The 19,530-nt window shown below is 40.8% G+C and overlaps 1 protein-coding gene across 3 annotated transcripts in view; it reads right to left on the bottom strand.

Annotated features, from left to right (window-relative positions):
• TDRD3 (tudor domain containing 3) overlaps positions 1 to 19,530 on the bottom strand; it is a 99,781-nt gene that overhangs the window by 47,250 nt on the left and 33,001 nt on the right. For 2 of the 3 annotated variants that reach the window (XM_033051126.2, XM_033051127.2), the window contains exons 2-3: positions 6,286 to 6,370; positions 2,734 to 2,799 (exon numbers count right to left, since the gene is read on the bottom strand). In XM_033051126.2, coding sequence (XP_032907017.1) covers positions 2,734 to 2,799; positions 6,286 to 6,370 — 151 coding nt within the window. The remainder of the gene's footprint in view (positions 1 to 2,733; positions 2,800 to 6,285; positions 6,371 to 19,530) is intronic. The other variant, XM_033051128.2, reaches the window with a different exon arrangement.

Here is a 19,530-nt window from a genome sequence, read left to right as displayed (position 1 = left end):
CAAAAACCAAAAATAATAACTAAAAACCAACCAAACAAAAAACCAAAAAATAAACAAAAAATAACAAAAAAGCCACAACCTCCCCTAGAATGAGCGCACCAAAAAACACCAAAATAAAGCTAAATAAACCCACCTGAAAATCCAAGCCCAAACCAACCACCTAAACCATTCATCACATTTCAGCTATAGCCGAGTCATTTTAATTTCCCTGAAAAAACATTGTCTGTGGCTGCTCAACTGATCTCTAGCTCCTAAATGACAGCGAAAAGATGAAGAAGTGCATAGTTCACCAGCTTCTAATCTTGAAGAAACAGAATAGGTAGGCAGAAGAACACAAAATAAGAGCAGATAACCAGTAAGAAAGTACATATAAATAGAAGAAATTAATAAATAAGAGGATAGGAGTACAGTAACTTTACTATGATGGCAGTAGAAGATCTGATGTAGCAATCACTTTTACTGAAAGAGGCTTTTTAAAATGCAGATCAGTTTTAAATGGAGCAACAAATCTGATCATCATTTTGAAAAAAAATAAATTAAAAAGGCTGCAAGGAAGAAAAATCCACAATCAAAAAAACAATGAAACACAAATTGGGAAGCATACGAGTAACCTTTAACAGGAAGTAAATTGCTGGCACCTCATGTTTTGAACTGCTTACCATGAATTTGCCAGTACCCAGAAAGGAACTCTGAGATCACAAGTTAAATCCTTTCTGAATGCTTCTTCTGCAGTTAATGTTTGCATTGCAGTGATACAAGTTCTCAAGAGAAAATCAGTAACAACTTAAATGTAACAGATATTAAATTATATATTTAACTTTATAGTCTTCTTTGCACTTTAATTCCTTTAAAAATACTTAACCTATCTTTATAGTATATAGTCCTCCAGATGGAAAAGGGAAAACTCAGTTTTTCCAAATCCTATGCAAATGTGGCCATCTTGTGGTTAATGCTGGTAATTTTGATATTTAAAAAACCCATTCAAAATATAGATATTAAATGAGTGAAACAGCTCTGTGTATTATTGACTGAAGTTGATAACCATCTATAATGGTTAATTACCCATGTTTCATATTAGGACTCTTACAGCTTTTATGCAACTATTTGCCTATTATAACAGGCAAATAATTACATAAACTTTTTTTTTAAATAACTGAAGTTATTTCCTATGGAAGATGGAAATACATAATAGGTTCTCATGATATAGATAAATAATACTGATATTAGTCTTGGTTGAGAGGAACAATAGTAGCACATAATTGCTATTTTTCACTAGAACATTTCTGAAAAACAAACTACTTTCTATGGAGAGATTATATAAAGAAGTTGTTCTTCTCCCATAAAGTAAATATTCTTTTTTTGTAAACATATAGCTCTATAACAATGCATTTGCGAACATTGGAAGCTAAACAGCAGTGCTGTTTAAGGAGTCAGATTTGCTTTATGTTACTCAAAAAAAGGAAATTATAATTAAGAAACCAAGGATTCAGTATACTATCTAATAGCTTGAGCTAAAAATGATAAATAAATCAAGCAGGTTTTTTTTCTGTGTAATTCTTTCCAAAATCTGAAGGATTATCATCCTCCTGGAAATGGCTCGCAAGTGTCTGGTATGGGTTTTTTCAGAATAGTTTTCTAAAGATCTATGAATATAGATTAAGTTAATAAAACTCTTGCCATAACATTAGTTTACTAAGTAAGATGCTGCATGCATAGACTGCTGCCTAGCTAAAATCTATGATCTTGCCATGGACACTCTCTCTCAAATGTGCTTTGCAAAAACGACAATAATGTTTGTACTTTTTTTTCTTGTAGAAGTCAGTGCTTGCAGCAGTGACCATTGGATTTAGACAACAGAATAAACAAATCCAAGTAGGTCTTAACAGACTCTCTCATCAAACAATCTTGCTTTCTTAAAACAAACCCACCTTAACTTACCACTAGCTGAATTTCAACAGTGAAGAAATAAGTTTCCCTAGAACTTTCACATCAGTACTAGACTGTCAATATTTGAAGTAAGGGATAAAGAACTGAACTGAGAAAAACTGCTAAATAAAATTAATATTAAAATTAAAATTAAATTCCTTCATTTATCCACTCTCTGAACCACATGAAAGGAACAAAACAGGAAGGGTATACAGAAGGGTACAAACTTCATTTTTACTTAAACACACAACATGCATTAAAACCTAGCAAACCCACGTTTCAAGTATAATAGTCTTCTCTAGTACATAAGGTGTTACACCATCTCACACGTTTTATCCAAGTAACCAGTAGGATTCACAGCCATAGGAATATTACATAAAGGGCATAACTATAGCCATGGATGTCAGCAGTCAAGTAAAACAGCAAGTAACATGTATCATTGTATATTAGAATCAAACTGCTACTTCCATTTATTTCTGACCTGCGTTGTTGCCCTCTCAGGATAATGAGGGGAAAAGATGGAATTTTGATGCAACGTCAAGACCAAACAAGTTAAATTACTTTTCAGCAACAAATGAAGTTGCCATAGTTGTTCAGATTTTTATTTAAGCATTTCAAAGTTGTGAAATAAAAACCAAAAACTCCTCTTTCATGGAGCTTATGTTCTTATATTTAGACTGTAATATATTCAAATACTAGGGGCTTTTGTATGTGACATAATAACAAAACCAGACTAATATACCATAGAAAGTTGTCATCACACAGAAATCATAGAATACAGAACCGTGAAGTAAAAATATTGTTTACCTTTTCCACCTTTCCACCATTGATGTCACTGGGGAGGAATTTCTTGCCAATCGTTCTTAAATCTGTCTGAAATGATTACAGAAGACATGAAAATATTAACTTAAAATATGCACTTAAAAAAATAGGAAAAATAATAGCATTTTTTCCATAATGACAACTATTTATTACAGAAATCCACTCCTGTGTGTGATAAAAAATTCAACAACTCAAGAGCTGACAAAATAAATCCTTTTGCTTTTTAAATTATATTCTTGATTTTAGTACATTTTCCAATGTTGATTAACATTCTTTTAAATAGACAAAATCAAATGACTATGCAATGTTTAATGGTTAAACATAACTGTGAGGTTCAATAAAGGCAAAACATCTTTCTTTGCTCTCCATCTGGCACTTAAAGTATTTTTAGTTTGTGCCTTTTTACAGGCACAAAACCTTACTTATTATGATCATAAACAACTCTTTCAAAAGAAAGTGTGCTGAATGTAGTTACTACAAGAACTTCAACAATATTTTGTCATTAACATATCTCAATGGCCTACTGTTTTGGCACCCTGAGCTAGAACTGAGCAGCACTGTACCTTTTTTATCTAAAATTTTGTAAACAATTGACTCATCCTGGTTTTCAGTGAGAAACACTGGTACAAATAATCATAAGAATGCACCTTCAGTGTATTTACTGAGTATCTATAGAGGGAATAAATGCCCAATTCACCCTCTGTTGCACAAGACAGTCAGGTAATCATAAGGAAGCATATTCAGTTTTTCAACCTGAGCACTTCTGGGGAAACTCATCTGCCAGGGATGGGGCACCCATGAATTCTCTGAGGAATCTGTTCCAGTGCCTCATCACCCACACAGTAAAGAATTTCCTCCTAATATCTAGCCTAGACCTACTCTCAGATTGAAGCCATTCTCCCTTGTCCTTTTACCACATGTCCCTGTAAAAAGTTTCTCTCTCCCTCTTTCTCATAAGCTTCATTCAGGCACTGGAAAGCCACAATTAGGTCACCCCTAAACCTTCTCTTTTCCAGGCTGAATCTTCCCAATTCTCGCAGCCTTTCTCACAGGAGAGCTGTTCTCTCTGATCATCTTAGTGTCCCTCCTCTGGATTTCCTCCAACAGGTCCATGTCCTTCCTGCACTGGGGACCCCAGTCTGGATGCAGCACTGCAAGTGGGGTCTCACCAGAGCAGAGGGGCAGAATTCTCTCCCTGGCCCTGCCACCGACACTGCTTTGGATGCAGCCAAGGACAGGTCTGGCTTTCTGGGCTCTAAGAACCCATGGTTGGGTCATTCAGCCCCTCATCCAGCAGTACCCTCAAGTTCCCAGCAGGGTTGCTCTGATCTGCTCATCCCTCAGCCTATGTTGATGCCAGGGACTGCCCTGACCAGGTGCAGCACCTTGCACTTGGCCTTGTTAAACCCCATGAGATTCCCATGCACTCACATCTTGAGCTTGTCCAGCTCCCCCTGGATGGCATCCTGTGCTTCAGGTATGTAAACTGCACTGCTCAGCTTGGTGTCATCTGCTGATGTGCTGAGAGTGTACTTGGTCCTTTCATCTGTGTCATTAATGAAGATATTTAGTGACACTGGTCCCAGTAGGGAACTCTGAGGGACACCAATTGTTACTAATGTCCATTGGGACTTCGAGCCATTGACCACTAGCCTCTGGCTGGGACTGTCCAACTACTTCCTTATGCCTCTAAAAGTCCATTTATAAAATCCATCTTTCTCCAGTTTAGAAAGACAACTATTCTCAAGGACCCTGTCAAAGTCTTTACAGAAGACCAGATAAATGACATCAAGCCCTTCCCTTATCCACTGATGCAGTCATCCAATCACAGAAGGCCAGTGGGTAGCTCAGGAATAACTTGCCCTTGCTGAAGTCTCCAGCTTTGCAATCAGAGCAGTAGGAAGGGGACACAACTTTTACTAATTCTTTTTAACTTCTTAGACAAAAGGAAAACATTTGAAGGACTGAAGATACATTTATGTCTACTTCATACTTATTTAAGCAATTCACACACACACGCACTCAAATAAGGCAAAAAAGGTCAGCTGACTTCCTGATTTCTGAAATGTGCCTTTAGCAGTCAAGGAAGAATTTGTAACAAGTGGAATATAAATTCACTGTTACCTTGCCATTAAAGACACACTGTTACTCTCCTCTTATTCAACAGACAAATTAATCTTCTGGGCACAAAAGGAACTGACTTTATGATAAAAACTGATAAGCCATTAATTCTGGCTTTAGAGTACTTGTGCAACATTTCTGGTTTATTTTTATTATCTATCAAACAAACCTGAAATGACAACACAGGCACAAATGACCACGTCAGTACTTGTTCCAGCACATGATTACATGCAAGGTAATACCCAGCAACACACAAGTATTTTATTTGGGTTTTGCATGAAGCAGCAATGCGTTCTCAAATACATGGGCATGCTGCTCTGGTCCAGAAATCAAATGCTTGCTTCCTGCATGTTTTGTATTACATTCTTTGCATCTTTGCATTATAATTTTGCTTTAACTCTTTTCATATTCCTTACATGAACTGGTGCCTGCACTCATGAGTGACTGAATACATGCTTTAAAAAATAAGTGAAAGGAGCACAGGGGACACCCTTACAGAGCATTATCTAATACCATCTAGTGGTTGAATCTTGAGGATGGACAAAATAATCCCCAACTACTCTCAAATAATTTCATTATTTTATTATTTATAATTTTGTCAAGGAAGAATACTTTTCTCTTAAGCACTTGACTACATTGTCTTCCCCCTTGAAACTACATGTTTATATCACAGTTTATGTTAAACCATATGAAGTACAGTTTATATTAAACCATTTAAAACATCTGGGTATGGATTTGATACCATATGTTAAAGTAACAAATACATGAATTAAAGAAGACAGCAGACTTATTAATGTTTATACAACAATGTATATACTAGAATTCTAAAACAGGAATTCATATGCAATTTTTTCCATATCCTTAAAAATATTACGGTTTATTGCTTCAACAATGTTGCTCTACCTTGTACACTCCTTGTTAATTTTTTGTCAAAATTATGACTACTATAGTAAAGAAAAAAACCAGGTTTCAGTTACATAAATATGTAGATAACACTGGATGTGTAGTCTGAATGCACTCTAAGAAGCATCATGTCCAGAAGTCAAAGTAAGGCTGTTTTATCATCCCACCAAACTTGTACCAAAATTTCATACTCATGTCATTACAAAGCACTTCTGGTTGTATTACTGTTCATAGTTTGACTTTAGTTTTACATTTCATAAACAAAAAAATATTTTCCTACTGCTAAATCTGTTCATTTTTTCTCCTACGGGTTTTGCAGTTTGGAATAGATGTTTTATCCAAATAAAACTCACAATTCATACAGGCAAAGAGAGAGGTAAGTACTCTGTCCTTTACATAAATCACACAGACAATACTACACTTGATTAGATATACAAACTTGTACTTGAGCCATTAGATCTATCATTTTTAGCATGATTTGTCAGAAAAAATATTTTCACTACCATAACTTACATTAAGGGCAACTAGGATAATATCATTTGTATTAACTTTTTCAGACGAACTTAAGCAAGCTTCAATTCCTTCATCTGAAAGATACCTGTTAAAGAAAAAAAAATAAATTAAAATATCACATGATGCATCAATGAGACAAACATTTCTTCTGTCTCTGAGATTGTCTTTTGTACCTATCTTTTGTATTAGTGAAGCATAGATACAAAAATACTTGAAAAATTACTTAATGTAATCAGTTTCCTTATACTGACATGTGGTTAAGAAAAGTATTTCTTCTTTCATAATTTCTAAACAGAAGAAATTTTTAAAAATGCAAACCCAAAAAGAAGTTGCACTTACAAAGTAATCAGAGCCATCACAAACAGGGTAACACTGTGCTGCTCATGCCCACCCCTCCAAATTACAGGAACCTGGTTTCAAAATCAACCCTTTGACTTTTACTTGACGGAAGAAGCATATTTTCACTGGTGCATTTGCAAGAAAAAAAACCAAATCAAACCAAACCAAACCAGCCAACTCCCATCCTGCTCAAAGTACAACCACATATATTTGTAAAGAGCAAAGCTGTATACCTAATCCTTCAAGGGCTGGGGCACACAACACTGCCATCGTATAAAATGTATTTTGCTTGCCTGGGCTACAAAAAACTGATAAAAATGAAAGTGCATTACAGTGTAGCCATAGTCAAATATGGTGAAAAGTATTAAATAAGAATAAAATTTCTCCTCCACAATCACATTTAGAAAAAGTATCTGTGACATTGATGGTGATAATGCAGGAGGATCAGTATCTTTCTGCAAAAAATCTAAGTATACAATAAATTTGTTCATCAGAACATTAAGTTGTGGATTGATTGCCTGAATCCATTTTAAAGGGCTGACCTATTTAACCTTCAAAAAATACTTTAAAATAGGATACTTTTAACTTGAATGATTAGAAATTGTGACGTTTGTTGTTCATTTTGCCTACTCTAACCCATTTGCAGTTCCAGTTTTCAATTTTATGTAGCTGGCAACCTGTCTCCGTCTGCACAGCTCTTCATTTTATTCAAATACATCACAGCAACCATTACATAATTGATAGATGTCCAGTCAAAACACAGTTCTTCCTCAACATTTAAATAACTACAGTAATTTCATGACTATAAGGCGCACTCTTTTGACTAAAATTTCAGCGTGAACCTGGAAGTGCGTCTTATAGTCCGGTGCCCATTATATGATCTACAAAGTTGTGACATTTGCCAACCCCAAAGTAGGAGCCGCAGTGGGTGGGCGGTGCTGTGGGAGTGCCGAGTTGCGAGGGGAGCAGGTGGGCGCGGCCGGCAGGAGCCGCGCGGCCAAGGAGGGAGCCAGCCCCGGCCACTGCGCAGGAAAGGAGAGAGCTGCCGCCGCCAGCACGGCACAGGTAGTGCGTAGGAGGAGGAAGGGAGTAGCTGCCGCTGCCGACACGGCGCAGGCGGTGCGGAGAAGGAGGGAGAGAGCAGCCACCGCCGCTGACACAGTGCCAGCGGTGCGGAGAATGAGGGAGAGAGCAGCCATTGCCACCGACACGGTGTGAGCAGTATGGAGAAGGATGCAGAGGGCAGTCACCGCTGTCAACACGGTGCGGGCGGTGCAGAGAAGGAGCTGTGCCAGCCAGCGCTGCATGGGAGTGCCTGGGCCTGCGGCAGCTGCAGCCGCCGGGCAGGGGAAGCCGGGACCCGCGGCCGCACGGTGGTAGCCAGGAGCTGCGAGCCACACCAGCCGGTGCCAGGGGTGGGCAGGAGTGCAGAGGTCCGCGGCATGAGGAGGGCACCTGGGGCAGCGTTTAAAGGCTACGCCAGTCTGTGAAAAATGTTTGCAAACTGCCAGTAATTCATTACTTTGTTGCACGCGGCTCAGCTTCTCGTTGTAAAAAAAAAAGTACGAGCAGTGAGCCCAGCCGCGAGGGGAGGTAGGAGTGGCCAGCCCCAGGCCAGCAGCGGCCACGCGGGCTGAGAGGCACCGCCCAGCCCCCAGTCAGTGGCAGCCGTACAGGGAGAGAGGGAGCAGGCAGCGCCACACTGCCCTGAGCCGCGGACGGTCCTGAGCTGCCCTGAACCGCAGTAACCCCGAGGTGTGAGCCGTGGCCGCTCTGAACCACGGCAGCCGTGAGCCCCGCCTCGCCAGCCAGGAGTGGGCGGGTGTGCTGGGCCTCGTGCATGGGGAGGGCGCTTGAGGCTGCGTTTAAAGGCTACACCAATCTGTTAAAATGTTTCCAATTTGAGCACATGCCAGTAAACTCCACGATCGCGGGATTCCGTTATTAATTCGTTATGTTGTTGCACGCAGCACAGATCTTCGCAGCAAAAAAAAAGGTGTGCCTTATAGTCCGGTGCGCCTTATATTATCTACAAAGTTGCGCAATTTGCCGACTCCTGGGGGGTGCACCTTATAGTCCGGTGCGCCTTATAGTCGTGAAATTACTGTACTAACCAAGAAATCACCATTTCCCAAATACAGTAATTTCACGAATACAAGCCGCACCAATTTGACCAAAAGTTTGGTGGAAACCCGGAAGTGCGGCTAATATTCGGGGGCGGCTAATATATGAACAATATTCTAAAAGCTGCCAACACGGAAGTGAGAGCCCGCGGTAGCCCCAAGTCAAGTTGGAGCCCGGCCGGCCCCAGCAGAGGTGGGAAAGCCTGGCAGAGGCGGGACCAGCAGTGCAGGGGGCGGGCGGCTGAGCCCGGGCCAGCAGGGTGGGGCAGGGGGGGCGGCAGAGCCTGGGCCAGCAGGGCGGAGGAGCCCAGCAGAAGCGGGGCTGGCAGTGCACGGGAGCCTGGCTGCGTAGGGGAGGATAGCAGAAGCAGGAAGCCCAGCGGGCGGGGCTGCCCAGCGGCGGGGAGAAGCCCAGCAGAAGCGGGGCTAGCAGTCCACTGGAGCCCAGGAGAACCGGGGCCAGCAGCATGGGGGAGCCCGGTGGTGCGAGGGCTGCAGTGCTGGCCAGGGCCAGCAAACGCAGCAGCGGTGGTGCAGACGGGAGCAGGGGGCCAGCGAGCCTGGCGGCGGCAGCACCGCCCGGCCGGCCCAGCCAAGCCGTAGCGCGGAGCTGGGCCACCCAGCCCCGTCGGCAACCATGAGCGGGCCGAGCCTGCCTGGCCCCGCCCCGAGCCAGTAAACCCCACTATGCCGCGATCCTGTTACTAATTGGCAAATTTGTGAAAGCTGCACACGGATTCTCGCTATGAATGAAAGTGCGGCTAATATTCGGGGTGCGGCTTATTTATTGACAAAGACATCAACATTGTCGACGCACCAGAAGTGCGGCCTATACTCCGTGCGGCTTGTATTCGTGAAACTACTGTAATAAAAGAATGATTTAAGAAACAAAGAGTAATAAACACTAAAAAATACTAATAAAAAATATTCCTGGGTGCTTCAAAAAATACTTTTTGCAGAAAATAACATGTACAGTGTAACATATAAACACAAGGCAAAATACTTGAAGGGAAGTACACTTGACAGACCTTTTTGATTCCAGCCCTGGTAAATTTAACATTGCTCTTTCCAGTCCTGCCAGTGTTCCCAGACTAATTACTGGTCACAGCTGTATTCTAACCCAGACACCTGATGGGACTTATCTGTTCCCGTCAGACACGGGGATCTAGCAAATCCCAAGTCTCTAGCCCATCATCACCAAAAAGATGAAAAGCCAATAATGAAACAATACAGATGGCAAAAAAATGCATATATATATATACATACATGTGTGTGCGCGTGTGTATATATATATATATATACATACGTGTGTGTATATACAGATATAGATATATATAAGCATAAGAAGAAACAAACCTATTTTTTTTTGAAAAGGCAGATGCTTGAGAAGAATAAGGTAGCAAGATGTTTTGGCTTGCATGGGAATACAGGATTTTCCAGCTGAGTAATTCTAAGCTTCAGTACTATGATATGAGAAGATTTATGAAACTCCTGTGCAATAGCAAATCTCATTAGTTGTAGTCAGAAGGTAAAGCAGAACATCATTCCCACTCTGTGCCAGGGGAAACAGAGACATCCAACAGACTATCCCGCTCTCGAGGCTTCAGCTGCAGCTTAATTACACCAAAAGACTTCCTAGAAAGAGCAGTATCATAAACTCTACAAGTTTACCTTCTGCCATCTCCAGCATAAAACTGCACATAAGTTGAACAGTAGGGGCTGGGGGAGTACAAAATCCATAAGGTGAGTTTTTGACTGTTGGTTAAGTCATGGAAGGATTCTTCTTTTCTGCTCCAAATGCATATGAAGTCATTCTTCACTCTACTAAAGCTGGAGGGACTGCATTTTTCTTACAGAGTTACAGTAATTTCACGAATACAAGCCGCACCAATTTGACCAAAAGTTTGGTGGAAACCCGGAAGTGCGGCCAATATTCGAGGGCGGCTAATACATGAACAATATTCTAAAAGCTGCCAACACGGAAGTGAGAGCCCGCGGCAGCCCCAAGCCAAGCTGGAGCCCGGCCGGCCCCGGCAGAGGTGGGAAAGCCTGGCAGAGGCCGGGCCAGCAGTGTGGGGGGCGGACGGCAGAGCCTGGGCCAGCAGGGCGGGGCAGGGGGGGCGGCAGAGCCCGGGCCAGCAGGGCGGGGGAGCCTGGGAGAACTGGGGCTAGCAGTGCAGGGGAGCATGGCAGAAGCAGGAAGCCCGGCGGGTGGGGCTGCCTGGCAGCGGGGGAAGCCCAGCAGAATCGGGGCCAGCAGCGTGGGGGAGCCCGGCGGTGCGGGGGCCTGCAGTGCCGGCCAGGGCGAGCAAACGCGGCGGCGGTGCAGACGGGAGGGGGCGGCCGGCGAGCCTGGCGGCGGCGGCTGGCCCGCCAGCAGGGTGAGTAAACGCAGCAGCGGGGCGGCCGGCGTGCCTGGCAGCGGCGGCAGTGGCTGGCCCGCCGGCAGGGCGAGTAAACGCAGCAGCGGGGCGGCCGGCGTGCCTGGCAGCGGCGGCGGCGGCTGGCCCGCTGGCAGGGCGAGCAAACGCGGCAGCGAGGCGTTGCTGACGGGAGAGGGGGGGCCAGTGAGCCCGGCGGCGGCTGCAGCACCACCCGGCCGGCCCCGTCAGCAACCATGAGCGGGCCGAGCCTTCCTGGCCCTGCCCCGAGCCACTAAACCCCGCTATGCCGCGATCCTGTTACTAATTGGCCAATTTGTGAAAGCTGCACACGGATTCTCGCTACGAACGAAAGTGTGGCTAATATTCGGGGTGCGGCTTATCTATTGACAAAGACAGCAACATTGTCGAGGCACCGGAAGTGCGGCTTATACTCCGTGCGGCTTGTATTCGTGAAACTACTGTATTTAAGCCGAGTACTTCAACATAAGCGTTACCATCTTCCAGCAAGAAAAAAACTGTTTTCAAAGAATTAGTAAACAAGAATCTGACCTAAAATTAAACTTTCTTTATATAGGACAAGATTAATTCTGCTATTACAAAATTCACTGCTGAGTCATATTTTATTTTCACATCTCAAAGTGAAGACTGAATCACTGCTGTCAAAATAGCACTCTGGTTTAGTCAAAATTTTCAGTTTACAACTTTTTTTATATAAGTTTCTATACAAATTTTCTGTTCAGTTTGTCTCGTTATTTAGGAAAGCTTTTGAGGCAGAAGAATAAAGAGAAACTCACAGGAGAAGACCACTAATTTTTGACTTGTGCTAATTTAAGCAACCACACTTAGCAAAAACATTGTCTATCTGATCAAAATATCTGCCAACCTCACAGAGACCCCAATCATGAAATACCACTGGGGACATCTGTCAGGTTGAATTAAGCAAACATCAAAGCTTTTTAGCAAAAACCTGATTGACTTGGTTATTTTAAGAGTTTTCAAAAAACCAAAATCTGTGAATATCAATGTAGGAGGGATATTTTATAGTTTGGGGTTGTTTAGTTTTGGTTTTTATAGATGCTTATTACATAACAGTATAAAATAGGTAAAAGCAAAAGATCAGGATCAAAAGTGTTTTCAAGAAAAAGATCAAATCAACAATTCTGTCAGCAGAATTTTGCTAAAGAACTTCAACAGAGAAAAAAGAGCTTTCCAGTAATGTGTCAGGTGGTGCTGCTATGCAATAGGATGCAAAGCTATAGATTTAGATTTGGCCAGGAAGCAAATTGCAACCAGGAGACATTTTACATCAGACTCAGCCAAAGTACAGATTTCTACTGCTTTAATAGAAGCTTGAAACCAGTGTATATCAAGCCATCCTTTTCCATTTTGCCATAATAACATTCTTATCTAGACTACTTCATATAGCAACGAGTACTTCAAACATGATTATATTTTCTTATCAAACTTACAAACAAATTTTCTTAACAAACCTATTTATTTTAATTAAGTTTATTTTCTCCTGTTTGTATGGTCTCCTATAAGAACTATATACGTTTTAGCTTCGAGTATTTCTGGCTACAGGCCCACAAAGTATGTAATAAAATGAAAATAAGTATTTTTATTAAATTAATTTTAAAATAAATGCATTTATACAGAAAAATACATCTACCTTGCTCAAGTATGAAAGGAAGTTACAATAGACAAAGCTACCTCTTCAGATGGCATAATCCTATCCCCCACAACATAAGGATTATTAAGCCTGAGCTTCTTCCTGACTCTGAAGAATTTTTTTTCTATCTGTTCTTAATGAGGGCATGTGATATGCTGAACGTAGGACATTTATAGCATAAGGCCACTCAATTCTTTGTTCTCTGTATTAGATCAAGGAAGAACAAAAAAAATCTGACCCTGAACAGAACCAAAGACAGTAAAAACCTGTTCTGGAGTCAGACAACAGCCCTGCAGCTCTGTGTCTCTATTATAGTCACTCAAGCGTCTCACATCATCTGCATTACCTGTTCTGCCCATTTTGCAAAATACCATGACTTTGGATAACAAAAGGTGACCTACAGTGTGATCCTATTACATTAATCCAACACATTTCCTATTGCCAAGTGGTAGGAAGCAATCCCAAACCACCCATGAACTAGATCACACTGCTGGACGTGCACATAAGTCCCCCAATTCCCAAGATTTACCTGGCTATGTTGTACAAGCAGTGTCTGTCAATTCTTGCTCTCCACACCTGCATCCCAAGCTGTCTCCCCCAACCTTCCTTTATAAATCAAGGAGACACTGGGAATAACCTGGCACAGAAATGCTGCTGCCACCATCAACAAACTTCCCTTTTTTCCTTCTGTAAACAAGCACTTTTGCTTAACACGAAGCAGCAAGTAAATAAAATAAATGGATGAGAAGCATAGAGTGAGCAGCAGCCAAGCTCTACAAAGCTCTCCAAGAAGTCCAAAGTAAGCCAGTGACTGACCACTGACATTTTACAATGACACCAAAAAAACACCAACAACACACACCCCACAACATAACCTCCCACTATGAGGACTGGTAACCAGACTAAGATACACTAAAAGTACCTTTAATTTCCAAGAAATAAAGCACTCGCTACACTTCTTTCTTACATGTTTTAAAATAACCTTAAAAGTTACATATTGAAGTTTTGAAAACAACTACCTTGATTTCAAGGGAGTTTTAGTAAGTAGTTCTGCAGGAGTCACACAGGGATTCAGTAGCCTTGGAACATTGATACAAATTAGAAGAAAATTTAAAAAAAAAAAAAAACACAACAGTTTACAACTGAATGGTCATAAAGCTTCCACAAATAGTTGAGATAGCTATTTGTGAAGTATTCTCGAGAGAAAGGAGATCAGAAGAGAAAGGAAAAATAAATGTTTCTACTGCAATTCTTTTGCATTACGCTTGCTGAAACCTGAGGGATAGCTCACCTATTCCTCCCCCCACTCCAGCTCCATTCATCTGACACGAAGCAGTACAATACTCTTAGCAACAGCTTTTATCACAAAAAAATCTCCTAGAAAATACCCGCATTCCCACCTTCAACTGAGACATTAAAACAAAACCATTAGTAGTGAATCAGCATTTTCTACATGAATCATTCATATATAAATCCAAATCTGCAATTTTTCTGTCAAAATGTTCTCAACAAGCTTCTATGAAAAACAGATTTCAGTAATTCTTCCTTTGCAATACACAAAAAAGGTACTACATCAGTGACAGGCAGAGCTGTTTTCCCACTGCTCCTTCATATCAAATACAACATCAATTTAATAACCTACTTTTGTATATTATAGGTGTGCATTCTCCTTTTTGAAATTTCCCACTGCTATGGGATATAACCATAGTAGCAATCTTACCTATGCCTCTACTTTTCTCGCTTTATGTTCTGCTTTACTTCATAAAGAACAAATTACACCTGATGTGGCCTGAATAGACAGATTTCTGTACTGCTACTATATTACCTATGTCTGAAACACTGAAGAGATTGGCAGTATCAAAGCAAGATGCATTTTTTGTCTGCTCTATACTATTGGACCAAACACTTCATCTGCAGACAAACACGCAAAAGAGAGAGTCTTATTCTATAATTTTTTTTAAATCCACCAGGTAAACAACTCTCCTAATAATATCTATATTTCATGAGCAGCTTTCCTGAAAAGCATGTTTTCTTTGTAATTAGCAGTTCACACACAAATTTTTCATCTTCCATCCTTTTTCTATCAGATAATTTTCTATAAATCCTCTGTAATTTTCTTCTACCATCTCTAGAATTAACATCTTATTAAATATAAGCTTTCTTTAAGGAAAGAAGTACAGTAATTTCACGACCATAAAGCGCACTGGACTATAAGGCGCACCCCCCGGGATTCGGCAAAATTCGCAACTTTGTAGATCATATAAGGTGCACCGGACTATAAGGTGCACTTTTTTTTTGCCGCAAAGATCCGTGCCGCGCACAACAAAGTAACGAATTAGTAATGGAAACCCGCGATCGTGGAGTTTACTGGCAGGGGCTCAATTCGGAAACATTTTTCACAGATCAGCGTAGGCTTTCAAAGGCAGTCGCAGGCGCCCTCCTATGCAGTGGGCCCTGGCACTCCCTCCTGCCCCCAGTGCCGGCAGGCGAGGCTCGGCACAGCCGCGGGGTCGCCTCCCCCCTGCAGCTCCATGCTGCCGCAGTGCTGTTACCCCACAGCACCGCCCCCTGCTTGCAGCTCACACTTCCGGGGTGGCAAATGTTGCAACCTTGTACATCAGATAAGGCGCACCGGACTATAAGGCACACTTCCGGGTTCGGGAAAAAATTTTAGTCAAAAGGGTGCGCCTTATAGTCGTAAAATTACTGTAAATAAGGAAAATCAATATTAATAAATATGTTCTATAAAATTTATCCATTTCAGATTCACAGCTCTTAAAAAATCACTGTGATATCAGCATCAAACACAAACTGCACTACCACTTCTAATTCAATGCAGCCACACAAATCAAAATTTGAGTTTTACAGTAAATTTCATATAGCTATTTCCACTTACATATCTTTGCTACAGAAGCAGATTTATATAACCGTGCCTTAAAACGGTAAGGTTTTCAAAGGAAAAAAAATCGCAGATAGCTTTCAAATTTTCCTTACTTTGATAACACCTCAACAGAAGACAGAACACTTGAAGCAATTAAGCGGAGAATCTCAAAAGACCGCAGTAGTACAACATCACCACTAGGTGTCAGTGTTGTTCCATAACAGAAAAACTATCTCCATACCAACTACTTCAAAAACTCGGGAGTTCCCATAATAGGGCTTCAAAATGTTTTGCTGAATTTCAGTTGTGTAAAGAAATTACATAACATGTTAGAAATTTCACTGAGAGACCATCCATTACAGCTGCTTAAAAAAGAAAAATAAACTACATTTAAGACATTATTATCCAAATACAAAAATCCGTTTTTCAAGAAAGTTTTTCCATATCCTTTCACCTGTGTAACTATTACTGGGAAGCAACTGACACTATTCTTCCCTTCAGGTTCTGAGCTTTTAGTTTAAAGAACTAAATGGGCAAAATTAGGGTCAATAGTTCCTTTATCCACAAGGCAACATCTGCAAGGAATGACAAATCTAGATTAAGTGGCATTCTTGGCAATTTTACTGTTAATATCCTCACATAAAGAAATGTCTTTTTGTTTTGCAATTGCATTTAAAGATTTACTTCCCCCATCTTGTTCCTGTCTTGTACATTTGGTGTATCTTCCTCTGTATTTTGCACATACCCAATGATTATTGCTATAAACTATATTTTTGTTTTCCTATCACTTTTTCAATTTATAAACTCTGATCTGAGCACTCACCGCTTTGCAGTTTTAAGGAGCTTTATCTCGTGTTTGAGTTTAGTACTTTGCCCAGATTTTTAATGGTAGTATCAAAACAAGCATGACCTAGAAAATGTCTTCATGTAGCCTCAAGTTTTTGACAGTGAACCATCTGTAACCATTCTTCCTAGCACAGTCTAGGAAGTCTACTTTTATAATTGCCTTATAAGAACTTAATCTGAACTGTTTCTCTATTTCAATCCTTAAAGATGCAAACCCATAATGTTAAAATAACAGAATGGACTGTATTGTATCACCATTAAAAATCCACTAAGTTTTAAGCACACACTTACGCAAAAGTCAGTTTGAGTCATCCAGAAAGCACACCCAGAAATACAGAATTTTGGTTGCAACTCAGTAAGCATTTAGATGAAGAGACACCAAGGTATTTAAGTCTGTCTTTAAAATATTACTGACATTTCTAAAACTAGCGCACAGCCACTACATCATCTCAGTTCCCCAGGCAGTTAAACTTGCATCTCAGTTACCTAATTTTTCACTCCTGGGAATACACTACTTCCTTAAGTGCAGTCTCCAACCCAAGCCAAGCTGAAACCCCAGAAAGGAATTCATAAAATATACATTCACAAGCTCATGTTCTCAGATGTTTAGCTGACAAAACTTAAGGTCTAGACCTCTCTCAGAAGTCTATGACACTTGACTTTCAATAAAAACATGAACTAAGAAAGTTAATGTATTTTTAGAAGAAACAAAAAAAGTTGGGGTTTTTTTACATTACATAATAAAAGCAGAATGACTATCATTACTGCCCTCACCTTTTTTTTTTTTAATGTGAGAAAGCAAATCCAAGATAATTAGCACTAAAAACTATTTTGACAGTAAAATCCTGACCTAAGGAAATGCTCAGTGCCAAGAAAAATGAGAAAAAACAAAAGGACAGTACTTAAACAACACTAATGCACTAGTTTCTTCCTGGCTTACTCCTACCTGAAACTTTCAGTAGGAATGGGATAAAGACCAGTAATTTAGGAGCACTACAGCTCTAAACATATGCAATATCAAGCACTATAAATATTATTTCACTGCATAAGCAACCGTAGTGCAGCAGCTGACAGTGAGGTCCAATACAAACACCCACTGTGCTTCTCCTTCAGGAACCTCCAGCTCCTTAGCCAGCCTACCCCATCTTGATGTGAAGCCACTTCCTTGCCCTCCTACCAACACTAGAGAGGCGAAGAGCCCAGATGGAACTGCTCTCCCTAACAAGGAGCTTCTTCCATGTCTCCTACAGTAACTCTGGAGAGGAGAGCTGCCTTATCCCTGGGTCAGTAAGTCCTGAGACAGAATTTGGTGGTAAGGAGGTTTCTGCTTGGTGTCAGAGGCAGAGGGCACCCCAGCAATCCCTCAAGGGCTTCCAAGTCATATTTCTATTATGATTTTTTAGTCACCTGTATCAAACCAACCTCTTATCCATTTCCAAAGGACGAGGACTATTGGCATGCAAAAGCTGGAGTAAGCAGTGATAGTTTTAGAATTAATCTTTAATATGTTTGACATGCATGGAATCCAATGCAATGCATTCCAAGTCTTGTTATTGGGTTAGCCTGACTGGTTTGTCAGTTATTCTCACATCTCTCTAGACCCACACATCACTCTTCTCTTTTCAATTACTAGAACTTGTATTATTTTGGGGTTCCCCACCAGCCTCTCTGAAATTACTCTGTTGCAAACATGAAGTATCAAAAGCAAATTTTCGACATATTCTTCATCAAGTTCTTGCACACAGAACACAAATTCTAAGACATTTTAACAGCTATATTAGTGAAGTCTTTACAGTCACACCTCCCATAGTGTGATGTGTGCTCTTTTTAAGTCTATTTTCTTCTATAAAACTCCTACTGCTGGGAATACTTAGAGTATGAGACTGGCAGCACATCTTTAACAAGTATTTCACAACAAAAAAAAGGAAAAGCTTGGTTCCTTGAACAAAAGGTGAGGCTTGTTTACCTTTACAACCACATTACACATCTCTAATAACAGCACCATCAAAAACCTCACACTCTCCGCTTGCTGTTCTGCAAATGCAGTATACTTCATTCACCAAGTGTTTTACCTAAGCCATGTACACAAAACTAAAAACCAGAATCAACCTTCCTTTATAATTCAGTTCCCAATAGAAGAATTCAAAACAATCACTTTCAAAGCCCTGACCCAAAGTCAGAAATCCTAGAAACTGGAGAATGTCTCATCACACAGGTCTACAAGAAGTTGGTTTCAAGACACCTACAGTTTTTCTACAAGCAGACAGCAGGGTAAGAGAGAAATGCACATGGAAAAGCCTGTCTCAAGCTGACAAGAAACTACTAAGCAGGGTGCTCTCTGAAAGGGCTGCACAGACTTTGAATTTACTTCCTTATGCTTTCAAAAGGCTCAAATTAGATGGACTTCACTGAGTGATGCAATGTTCATCTCTTCAGTGGCATCCCTAAACAGGGTGAGAAATCACTGAAGGTCAGGAAAAAAGCTACAAATTAAGACCTCAAATCTACATGTGATAGGTTTTTAAAAACTGTACTGCTGCAATTTTAGGTCTTATTTGTGACATTTAAATATAGTTTTAAACTGCACAAGCAGCACTGTGAGTATATGCAAAAGTAACTACTACATAAGTAAAGAGCCAATAAATTTTCCACCTTAAAACAACTTTTTTTTAAAAAGCTACTGATACTTTGATAGGTAATAAAATTCAATTTTTTTCATACTAAAGATAGCAAAATCCAAAGTACTAGTTAGGAAGTGGGGAATGAAGGAGATTGAAAGGAAGAAAGTAAACAGATCTTCCCCCAAATAAAAGATGAAATCACCAGCTGCTTTGCATCAGTCCAGAAGGAACTTCTGCCCACCTCACTCATTACTTTATTTCCACTTCTTGAGCCCTGCATTAACACAAGAGACACAGAGCATAACTTTCTCTGCTGGAAGTAACCAACCAAGTTCCATAATGCAGCCATAATCATCAATCATATCGGAATGCAAGCACAGGA

Source organism: Catharus ustulatus, chromosome 2 (genome assembly GCF_009819885.2).
Source record: "Catharus ustulatus isolate bCatUst1 chromosome 2, bCatUst1.pri.v2, whole genome shotgun sequence".
Classification (NCBI taxonomy): Eukaryota; Metazoa; Chordata; class Aves; order Passeriformes; family Turdidae; genus Catharus; species Catharus ustulatus.
The sequence above is the reverse complement of the archived record's forward strand: the minus strand, read 5'-3'. Positions and strand labels throughout refer to the sequence as shown.